General features: G+C 38.4%; 1 protein-coding gene and 1 long non-coding RNA gene across 13 annotated transcripts; both read left to right on the top strand.

The window, feature by feature from the left end:
* The first annotated feature begins 309 nt into the window (after positions 1 to 309).
* LOC141642385 (uncharacterized) lies at positions 310 to 8,546 on the top strand. Of its 12 annotated transcripts, none has more exons than XR_012543293.1 (12): positions 311 to 605; positions 1,013 to 1,097; positions 1,244 to 1,390; positions 1,491 to 1,538; positions 2,848 to 2,929; positions 3,067 to 3,150; positions 3,616 to 3,651; positions 3,878 to 4,145; positions 5,065 to 6,911; positions 7,219 to 7,290; positions 7,486 to 7,674; positions 8,165 to 8,546. It is a non-coding gene; the product is annotated as an uncharacterized LOC141642385 (long non-coding RNA). The 12 variants fall into 12 exon arrangements; XR_012543283.1 differs by having other exon boundaries at positions 315 to 605; positions 976 to 1,130; XR_012543286.1 differs by having other exon boundaries at positions 316 to 605; positions 1,013 to 1,130; positions 2,848 to 2,924.
* Positions 8,547 to 9,440: 894 nt separating this feature from the next.
* Positions 9,441 to 10,361, top strand: LOC141636032 (putative F-box protein At3g10240). The gene has a single exon (XM_074446730.1). The coding sequence runs from the start codon at positions 9,441 to 9,443 to the stop codon at positions 10,359 to 10,361; it is 921 nt and encodes a 306-aa protein (XP_074302831.1).
* The last annotated feature ends 1,076 nt before the right edge of the window (positions 10,362 to 11,437 follow it).

Genomic DNA, 11,437 nt, shown 5'->3' with positions numbered 1-11,437 from the left:
ACCACGCATGCCCAGAACGATCGTCAACCACCGTGCCATCCACCACCCATAAACCCTAATTAATAATGTCGCTAAGCGTATTAATTTCCGTAAAAATTAAACCTAATAATAATTTCAATAAAATGTAAAAATAATCGCTAATAAACAAAAATTACTTCACTGATTGCAAAATTATAATTCATTATTCAAGTTTTTAGATTAATTAGATTCAATCCTAAACCCTTAAAAAGAGAGAACTTGGGTGTACTGTAGCGATGAATAGTACCACCCAAGTTCTCCCTCTACCGTTGATTTGCACCTTTGATCTCCACCCTCCATCTTTATTGCACTCACAGCCACATTTTAAGTCATGCTCTTCCTCGTTCACTCATTCTCACTTCTCGCTCCTCGCACCTCCCTCCTCAATCCTCACTCCTCACTCCTCACTCCTCACTTAGCTCATCGGCCTTTCATCTCCCTAAAGAAAACTAAAGATAAATTCCTTCTTATTAGCGATTCTGCGTTCCTCTTTTTTACCTGTCCGGATTTGGTGTCGTTCTGGGGGAATTTTGCACGGTTTGATTGTGCTATTGTTAGGTTTGTTGGTTTGATGATTCTATTGTCAGGTTTGTTGATTTACTCAAAGGTTTTTATTATTTCTACCTCTTATTGATGATAATTTGTGATGAGTTTTGCCTTTAGCATGTTCTTTTAGTCTTTGTTACTTTAGTCTAGCTGTTTACCCCACATTTTCGGCTGTGATCTTTGCTTTACGGGTTTTGAGTTCCTCTTTTTGCTCATCTACCGAATTCTAATGATTAATTAGGGTTTTGTTAGGTTCTTAGTTTGCTTAATTAGGGTTTTGATGGAGCGTAGCCACTGTATCATTCGCCTATTTTTTTGTCAATCAACTGGCTGTTACTTAGTTTGACATTTGTTTTTCCTTCTTCTTGTTGTTTGTTATTTGGGTCTGAAATCCTCATTTTGAATTTAAAGGTGCTAATCGTTGCAATTTTTGCGGACCTGGGGTCAGGATGATTTGATTTCGACACCGCTATATAGCTAACGATTGCATCGGCAACGCTTACGTTCTGGTTTTATTCGCCTAATCCATGCTGGTTCGTTTTATGATTTTGATCCACTGTTGTAAGGTTTGTTTCAATTGTTATGTTGTTGTTGCTATTGCTTTATTATTACTACATACTGCTATTATTATTACTGTTGGCCTTAATTCTGAGCTCATTAATATTGCCAAAAAAAATAGGACTGGATTTGGCCTGAGCCTGAGCCTGGAATTGGCATGGGACAGTTTAGGTTGTTTGGAGCTTTGAGGAGATGCTTGAGTACTAGCTACATTGTTTTGAGGGGTGCGTGCAAGTGTTGTAGTGTTGTTGGTGTTGCCGCTTGTCAGGTATTATTAGTATTATTATTGTCAATCCTTCATTAGTCCTGTATGTATTGTGTTGTACTCACTCGAGCCATGGACTTACCTGTGGTGTATTACGCTGCAGAAGTGACACATGAATTCCTGGTGCCACTGCATTTCCTACTGTTGAATGGTAAGGCTTTAACATGTGATTTCGTCCTTACCTAATGTAGGTCGTTTGTGTTTTGTTCCAAAATTTTACGCTCTCCTTCGACTATTGTGTGTTGCAATTTCAAGGGCAAATATTTGGTGTCCCTTGGGATAGCTGATATGGTACTGAGCATCTTACCTCGCAGCGTAGTGAATATGGGTTTAAACCTGCTGTTCAGCGGACGTTTTTTTTTTAGTGGTGTGCATTCAGGTACTTGTGGTGTATTCACTCTAGGCGTAAACTTACCTGTGGAATACTCTAAACCTTGGCTGCCTGGGTTGGGTTTTTATTCTATGTTTCCCTTGAGTTTGCTTGTATACTACGCTATACTTCATGAGTAGACCTCATTCTACAAGGATCTGGTTAGTTTACTCAGTTTGCAGCTCTCTGTATTTTATGTGCAACTTGAAATTAGCATTGATGTACATTTCACAGCTGATGTTGTCGTTCAAGCACGTGTTTGTGTGGAAATTTTTGCTGTTACAAATGAGTACACAGATTTGGCATCCCTGAAGTTTCCCCTGGGCTGCCGCTCAACGGTTATCCGACTGCTCATTTTAAACGCCTTTTAGTTTCCTTTCCCCCTCCTCCTCCCCCTCCCCCTTATTGTATTTTCCTTTTTTTAATAATACACACTAAGTACTCTCTGCAACTTGATGATAGATTCTTAGGTGCCACTTATATGACTTCAGAGGTTTGATTATTTTACTTCCATCATGTGGGCAGTGAGCATTCGAGATGATTCGGTGGTCATATTAGAATGTTGCATTTAACCATTTGAGGAACATATGTGTTCGTTATAATTTGAATAGTATAAGAGTGACCGCTTCCTAGGATTTTGACTTATACAAGAGTGTCCACTTCCTAGGATTCCCATTGGACCCTTCTTGCCTACTCCATCCTTGCTTTTTAGTTTCTCCTTTGGTCATACAAACTTTCTGCTTCGTCTTTAATAACTCTTGTATTATTGTATTATGAGGTTTATAACTTGTGCGTGTGATTCCACTAATCTATATGGGAAGGACGTCGAACTAGAATTTGCTTTTTGAAACTGTTATTTAAGTGCTGATGAGACGGTTAGCTGGTAAGCTATTGTATTCTCTCACTTTTGCGTTTCTTTTGGATTATACTTTTGTCAGTTTAAGATATGTAGGACTCTATGGTGATCCTTGCTTTGGTCTTCATACCTTTGGTTTTTATGTGCTTACCTGGCTATTTGTGATTTGTGTAGTTTCTAGGGCCAATTGTTCCTTCATTGTTCTGATTCTTTGTTGTTTGTTATTGTGATTAGCATTAGTTGGATTTGGATTGGAGGCTGGGTGTGTTCTTTGTGCGTGGATTTGTTCCCTTTTTTTCTTCGTTTAAAAGGTCAGGTAATGTTCTAATCCTTTTAGCTTCCACTCTCTGCCTTCTTTTCTTCTCTATGGAGTATGATTAGCGAGAATGAATTGTTTTGGTTTCACTTGTGTTGATTACTTGTGTTGCTGTGCATCAATTTTATTCATTGCAGTGTCGGCACAACTATAGGAAAACGGCTATTTGATACTGCCAGCTCGTGCAGACCGACAATATCATAAGCGACGCTAAAACACAGGTGCTTATTTCGTTAGTCTAATCTCTGTTGATTCCTGTTTTGGCAAGTGTTGATTGGTTTTGCTATTTCTGTTGCCTTTTTGTTACTTTTACTTCCCCAGTTACCTGAGAATATGTGTTCACATGGCATTGGCTGCCGCCGCCATTTCTGTGTTGCACTCCTCACCATCGCCTTTGAATTCTATTTTGAACTCGAGCTTCTCGTCTCGATCTTTAACATGCAAATCATTGCAGTATTGGCGTGGTCAGGTAGGCGGGTCGACCTGTTACCCGTGACGCTTTTGTTTGACGGCCGCATTGGCGGCGTCATGGCAAAGGCATTGGTCTCGTTGGCCTAACTGTTTTTTTTTTTCGTTCTTGTGGGTGTTGATTGGCTGTGTTATTTCCGTTGCCTTTTTGTTACTTTTACTACGCCAACAACCTGTTTATATGCCCTCACGTGCATTTTATGATTCATTGATAACAGGCGGTCATGATCTGCCCAACTGGTTCGCACATTAAGGTGAACCAATAGAAACAAATTCTCTTCTTCCTTATGTGATCTGTTGGTTGCGTTTTATCGAGTCGCATCCTGCATTTTGTGTTTATCATTTACACATTCGTTCTAGATTCTTTTATTAAGCTGGTTTTTATGTGCTTTTTTTTTTCTCTTTCTGAACTTACCATGTAAGTAATTTAGAATATTCGTTCTCTGTTTTGATTTCGAGTGTGCATTGTTGAATTGGTAGGGTTTTCTTACGAAGCGGTCGGGCATGCTGGCTAACGTCTGTCTAATAGGTGTTACTGTTCAACAGATATGTCATGTTCGATAGCTCTTGATTAAGCGAGTTTAGGCTGTTAAATTTCCATTTGGGTATCGTATCATCGAGATTAAAAAATGGAGATAGCTGAAGAGAGGGAGGGAGAAAGTCAGAAAGGATAAGACTACATTTGATTTGCGCAGCAATGCATGAAGTATTCAAACAAAGGGGTCTTCTAAGTTAGTTGGGGTCATAGGTAACCTGATTCCCTCTTCACTGATTTTGCTGGTTTTGGGTTTTAGGTGAAATGACACGATATAAATTCACCTGATAAATGTGATCTGAATTTGGAAGGTCCTTCCAGCATCACTTGTTAAAGGATGAGACTGCATTTGATGTTATCTCAAATTTTCAGTGTACTTGGTCCCTGCCTCTTTGTATTATATTTGAAAGCTAGCCAAGTTTTTGGGTTCTGTTTTTATCAATTAGTATTTTATTAAGGTTAAGAGCCAAGGGCCTATCAGATGTTAGAAAGTTTTTCAAAAAGAGATGTGGCTGTCCGACAGCCAAAAGTCTTCTGGCTGTGTTATGTTCTGAGTAGTGGAGTTTTTGACATTTCCTGGTGTTTAATACTTCTTGATGAACGTACAAGAAAGTCATATTCAGATTTGCACAAATTTTTCACCTTTATGGCTTCATTTATTAATTCATATAAGCATTTTAGTTTGTGCGGAAAATATTGTTGTAGGCCTTGTCACCGCATTGCCTACATCTGTGAGAAACATGGTTGTTGAACCCTGGTGCCTGTCAGAAGCATAAGTTGGCTTGTTGGATAGTTAGTTTATTGAAAGAGTTACAGCATGCAAGTGTTTCGTTGTTTCATGCATTTTATTGCACATGACCAGCTGACTATCTCAACATCTGCAACTCACAGATTTTCTGACGAGGTTTTTCATTATGAGTCGGTCAATTTCCAGGGTGTACTTTCAGTGGACAATTAGTCTGGTTCGGTTTTTTGATTGCTCATTCGTTGTTCTGATCCCGTTAACACTAAAATTCTTATTTCTGAGGTTTCATTTAGTTGTAGCACAGGTTACTGACTGACTGACTGTCATTAGTTAGATGCAAAGCTAACTGTCATGACTAACTAATATCGTTTTAAATTGAATTGTCAGGAAAAGGTCGCTACATTTATAGGATACTGCTTGTTTTTTTTCTTAATCGGCAGGGTGATTCCATCACCAGGTAATCTCTGTCTTTTCATGTTCTTTTCCTGTGTTATTTTTTGAAAGCCTGCATTCCATTCCTACTTCGGAGGTATTCCCCTTCCCTGTTGGCATGTGTATAACTTGTGTCTTATCTACTGTTAGCTCCGTTTCAAATGGTTGTTTGAACAGCCTTGAGCCAGGTGGCCTGTCCGGACACAATGCCTGAGTAACTATGATAGAATCAAATCTTTAACACCCGAGTAACTATGATAGCATTGAATCTATTATATTCATCATTTTACATGTTGATAATCCTAGCTATGATGGCATCGAATCAATTATTTATTGTTAGCAAGACCTATTAAATTGTTGGGATGAGAGATTGCTATTCTAGCTGAACATTAATTGTTGTGGAATTAGTGCTACACAGATGTTATTTACGTAGACGTGAGCGGTTTGACGTTGAGAACGGAATTGAGTTGGCCTGAAAACACAAACTTGAGCACTTTAATCTATTATTCATATATGTAAATTATGTTAGTATGGACATTGGAGTTTGTGCGCTAGGTGTGTGCCGTTGTTGCACGTTATTATCTACTCACAAAGGAAGTACGTTCTACACTCCCCTTTCCACACATTGTCTCATGTCATCTGCTCTTTTCTCCAATCTCTTAATAGGGCAGCACCTCCATAGCTAACCTCAACTACTACTCATCAACTCTCCACATTCCCGACTTAATTCCTATTTAAAAGCTATGATTGCTTCATTGATGGTGGTCGGGCCCTTTCCATAATCAATAACCTCTTTGTTCATTAATTTGTCATTCTACGCTTTGAATCCATTACAGTGGTTGGTGGTTTGACGTGTGGTGCTTGCACAAATTAGGTAACCATCATGGGAATGTGATAGAGTTGGTTTCATGTTTTATGATATGTTCCATTTTTTCATGAAAAGGCCTATGGAAGCCATTTCAAAAACGCCTAGAGCTTAGGGCTTTGTAACGTTTTTTTTCCTTTTATGTACCGTACCTCAAGACCTGTGTTCATGAACTTAACACATATGGTCATCTTTGCCATGTCGGTTTTCTTTCAGATAACAATAACAATTAACAAAAAGCATCCCCTATAGTAGTTCTTGACTTACCAATCTCATCACATTGTAAGCTTTTATTTTTCTCTCATTATTTATATACTCTTGTAGATACCATCCTTTTTGGTCTCTTTTAATCTTCTAAAAAAATCATCATTTATAGAATCTGATTGACATCCATTTTACTGCCGACTTGCTGGATTCATCACAGTCTCTCAGTCTCAGACTCGTCTCAGACTCGGAACCTTTGGCCAATTCCCAGGACATAAATTGGCTTCTTTGTTTGGAGTACAATGTGTCGGATTTATATATACATCGTAATCATTGATTAGAGGCGAATCTAGCCATAGTTGTTGGTGTGCCGGGAAACAGACGATAAATGTTGTTGTTGATGTTTTGTCCGCTGTGCGTTGAAGTGTTTAATTGGCTTGCAGGTTTGTGTGAATTTTAAGTGAAGGTCTGATCTCGGCTTGTAGCTTGAACAAATTTATGGACTTTTTGTAAAAAAAAAAATAGGAGGGATTGTGACCCGAGTAACCCATCTTAATATAAAGTTGGGAGAATAAAGTTGGGAGATTGCTGAATTTCTTTGATGGCGTTTATCTTTATTACTAGACAATTGGATAAGATAACATTGTCTTTGTTGATTGTTCTGATTTCTGTTTGATTTTGTATCAGGTGAGAGCAAGAGCAAGTTGAGCTGTTCTCAGCCACCTTCAATCATGTAAGTTTCGCTCTCCATCCAAGGTCTCAACCATTGGCGGATCTATTTGGTTCGATAATATTGTAAAACAATTAATTGCTTTGTGCTAAAAAATATGATTTGTATACAATAAAACCTTTTCCATATTTTTTCAACAAAACCCTATAAACAGAATAATGTTCAGAAGGTAATATAACAATGATCCTCATTTGTTCAGACCTCTCAAAATTGTCAAAATTTTCTTCTTGGGAACTTAAGAACTTAATAACTGATAAATATTCATTAACCTTATCAATTTCATTGACTCTAACATGAGGTTTTTGTATAGGAAAAAAGGAATTACAAAGATGGAAGACGGTGAGCAAAAGAAAACCCCAACTTCAGATGTGGTTATTCGGAGGTGAGTATTAGTTTGAACATTAGCTTCTCACGCCCTATAAGGGGCCCTTTTTTTATGCGTTTCCTAATGTTAGTGTCAGTCTCGGTCCTATATGGCCTTGGGCATATTTCTTCCTCTTGATAAATTTGAAATCTCATCTTTCTTAAATCGTATAAATTTGATATCTCGTCTTAAATCATATCTCATCTTTCGTAGGGAGGGAAGGAAAGGGAGAAAGTGTGTAAAAGAGAGTTTGTGCTTGGTTTGTTTTGGTTTTCTCGAATCACCTTCGTGTACACTTATACCTCGGTTGTACCAATTGTGGCACGGGAGACAGCATTGAAGAAGTAGGTGATGCATATATGTGTACTGTTGCATGCAAGAAAGGGTTATTTCCGCCCCAAGGTAATCCTATCTATTGTTGCAAATTACATCCACACAACTCAGGCTCCAACTCACCAAGCATTTGGTACATGGAGAATGACCATAACATCTGAGGCAACCGACGAGACTGGATGTTTAATTTTCACCGCGTTCAATGAGAACGCAGAAAGGATTATGGAAGTGAAAGCAACAACCTTTTACTCAATGCCTGCACTGTTGTGCTCCATATCCAATTCTAACTCTTGCGTAGCCTTTTAAAAATCAGCTCTGGAAATCGGTTTTGGCCATGGGATTTCGTAATGAAATGCATCAATGCGCAATTTCTATATTCTTCACCTGCCATAACTAGCTTCCATATCCAGTTAATCTGTTTACAATATATAAATTGTTTATACATCTCGAAGATAATCTGGCTCAATCTGGCTCTAGCCAGCTTAACGAGGCATTATACCCTTGCAATATATTTTTTCTAATCTTAGACTTACCATAAATACGCGTTACTTTTATGCAGGAAAGAGAAGACTGCCTTTTCAACATTGAGAAGAAAATACAGGTACTGAGGTGGGTGTTCAACCAAGTATCGCATCGCGTATTTAAGATGAAAATTCCGGGAAAAGCTGGTCAACTGTAGTCGTATTTTGTATCCAGTGTCCATTTTCAAGTATATGAAGGCAAGACTGCAGGGGTACCTACATGTGCACAGAAGACGAACAATAGATCACTGTTAATACTCTGCGATTACTAAATATGACCTGCGTTGTGTGTGTGTATAGCTAGCTTAGCTATGAACTGTAAGATCCTCAAACTCTATTTTGTTATTTCTATTTAACCTCCATGTAACGTATTGCCTTTATTATGGCCACTCTGCAATGCATATTGTTTTCTACATGTTTCACCGTTGTCGGATCGGATGTTTTCACCGTTGATCTCTCCCTCTCAATCCCATCCCGTCCTTATATAGTTCCCTCCAAATGTGCACCGTTGATCTCTCCCTCTCAATTCCATCCCTCCATTCTAACTTTACCATTTTTAGCTCCATGTCTTTCATCTTTTTCATTCGCTGTTTCTTCTTCAATTCTCATCCTCACTCCTCTAATGCTCTCACAAACTTTACCATCTTTAACTCGATGTCCTATATATTTTTCACGTTGTCCCATTATAATCCTATGTACCGCGTATATTATTGCCTTTATTATGAATTTCACCGTGTATGATGATGCTCGCCTACTATAATGCAGTCAACCAACCCATATGGCCGCTACATGGTTTAGGCCAGATTGGTTTAGTAATTCACAAACTATTCTATACACATACGCACGGCACCTGCACAATATTACTATCGGAAATCTATACACAGTAGGCTAAATTGGGGCTCCGCGCCCGGGAGGGCGCGGCGCAACGACTAGTATTAAATAAACATGAAAGGTTAGGATATGGAAATTTTATAAAAAAGTGTATGTGAAAGAGTAAAGTTCGAATGTGAAAAAAGTAATTCCGTAATATTATATCATACTCCCTCTGTCCCGGTCATTTGTTGTCCTTTTCCATTTTGGGGTGTCTCAGTCATTTGTTGTCCTTTCTATTTTAAGAATGAACTTGATGAGTGATTTGATCATTCACATTCAATTTGTTCCACTTGTCATTTAGTAATTGGTCATCTCCTCTTTCCTTGGTCTTTGTGCCAAAACCAAAGGACAACAAATGACCGGGACGGAGGGAGTATCATATAGTGTTTCTGTTGATAGGAGATCCTAGGTTTATATTTGAGTCTATATATAAACCTATCGATGGTATTGAGACAAGAACTAGCAATAACAATTCGTTCTATGAATTTCTCCCCAAATATCGTTTATAATAATAATAATCATATGCAATTTGGAATCAAATCAAGCATGAAGAATATGGTAGAGGACGACGCTCCATTGTCAGATGTAAACCCTTATTTGTCTCAAGACGTATGGTTTGAAATCCTTAAGAATCTTGCTGTAAAAACCTTAGGCAAATGTCGTTGTGTCTGCAAATCATGGCGCTCCCTTATCGTCTCACCTTCTTTTATGGCTGCACATCTCAAGCATTACACCCAAAACAACGCCAATTCCTTAATACTCTACAAAAAGAAATCGGAAAACGGATATTACGAGCATTGTGTTCAATTTCGTGATTCGGATCAGTTAAAGGAGCACAATTCGACTCCCGCTGCCTCGATTTGCGATTATACATGGCCTTACTTCCCCCTATTTTGCTCTGTTTATGGTTTGTTGTGCCTTTGTGGCTCTGATAATCTCTGCATCCTTATTTGGAATCCCATACTTGAAAAATGCATCACACTTCCTAGGACAGCATTTAGGGACAGAGTATGTGTGGTGGGGTTCGGCTATGATTGTCGAAAGAGTGATCATCGGGTGGTCATAATATATTTTTCACCTACAGAAACTCCATTGGTTGAGGTCTTCTCAGTTCAGGAGCGTACACGGAGAATTATTTCTGCCGATTATTTGGTTGATAAGCATATTACTTATGGCTATGTTACTTCCGCGAATTGTTTTGTGAATGGGTTTATTCACTGGTTTATTTGGGATTTTAAATTCTGGTCTATCTATCCCAAAGCGTTGCTTCTGTTTAATGTCTCCGACGACAAGTTTGAGACGATGGAGTTGCCTGAAGCTATTACAAACATCGAGAATGTTGATAATTTCTGTATCTTTTAATACCAAGGTATGCTATCAGTGTCGCATTGCGATCAACTCTACTACTGGCCATGGGGAACTCGATGTCAAATCTGGGTGAAGCGAGAATACAACGATGCGACTTCATGGTTGAAAATCTTGGATGTTACACCGTTACATGGTATTTCTCCTACAGTCCCAATGCAGTATTTTGATAAGAATGGCGAGTCAACTGTGTTTACCAAGAAATTTAGTGATGGGGTTGTGTGCTTGGATATGACGGATGGTCATGTTAAGGAGTTTGGTTTTCGAGTTACTCAATCTACGAGGTTTAGTGCTTACTCTGAAAGTCTCGTCTTTCTCGACCAACAGATTTCCGATTATATTGATGACTGACTATATGCTGCACTCAAATGGTAAGTACAATTCAAGCAATCTAAGACGAGGTTGAATAATGTTGGCTATTTATGTCGTAACTTCTAGTTAATTAATCTCTCATCGGTATTTAGTTTTTAAGGTTTGTTCTACATTACGATACAGGGGACGCACTATTTGTTGAATGGCTACTACGGAGTATTATTAAATAAATTAATTTTTCTAGAACCTTTTATGAATAATCATTCCTAATAACCTTTTATGAATAATCGCTAATTATTTGTTGAATAGCTAATTAGAAAGTTGTCAGTTTCTTAGCTAGAGAGACCGTATCTTGATATGGAATCCCTTAATTCAGAAATACATTAAACTTCCTGAGTCGACGGGTAGCAAAAATTCTGTGGTGGGATTTGGCTATGATTGTCAAAGGAATGATCATCGGGTGGTCAAAATTAGTTATTCGGAAATAAACAGGCCACATTTGGTAGAGGTTTATTCGGTTCAAGAACAAACATGGAGGACTATTTGCGCTAAATATTTGGTAGATAACTACTGTTCGCAAAGCCTGATGTGGTACACTACTGTTGTTCATATGAGCTAAGTTGTGTTTTGTTTTGTGGTGAGCTGGTGATTCATTTGGTTTTATCAAGCAAGATAATCCGACGACCGAAGCTTGCACTTGGATTGGAATTCATTCATCTTGGATCAGTGACATGATGTGGAAGCGGATTTTCAAATTTTCA

This window comes from Silene latifolia, chromosome 2 (assembly GCF_048544455.1).
Source record: "Silene latifolia isolate original U9 population chromosome 2, ASM4854445v1, whole genome shotgun sequence".
Taxonomy (NCBI): domain Eukaryota; kingdom Viridiplantae; phylum Streptophyta; class Magnoliopsida; order Caryophyllales; family Caryophyllaceae; genus Silene; species Silene latifolia.
This window is presented reverse-complemented; position numbering and strand designations above follow the sequence as displayed.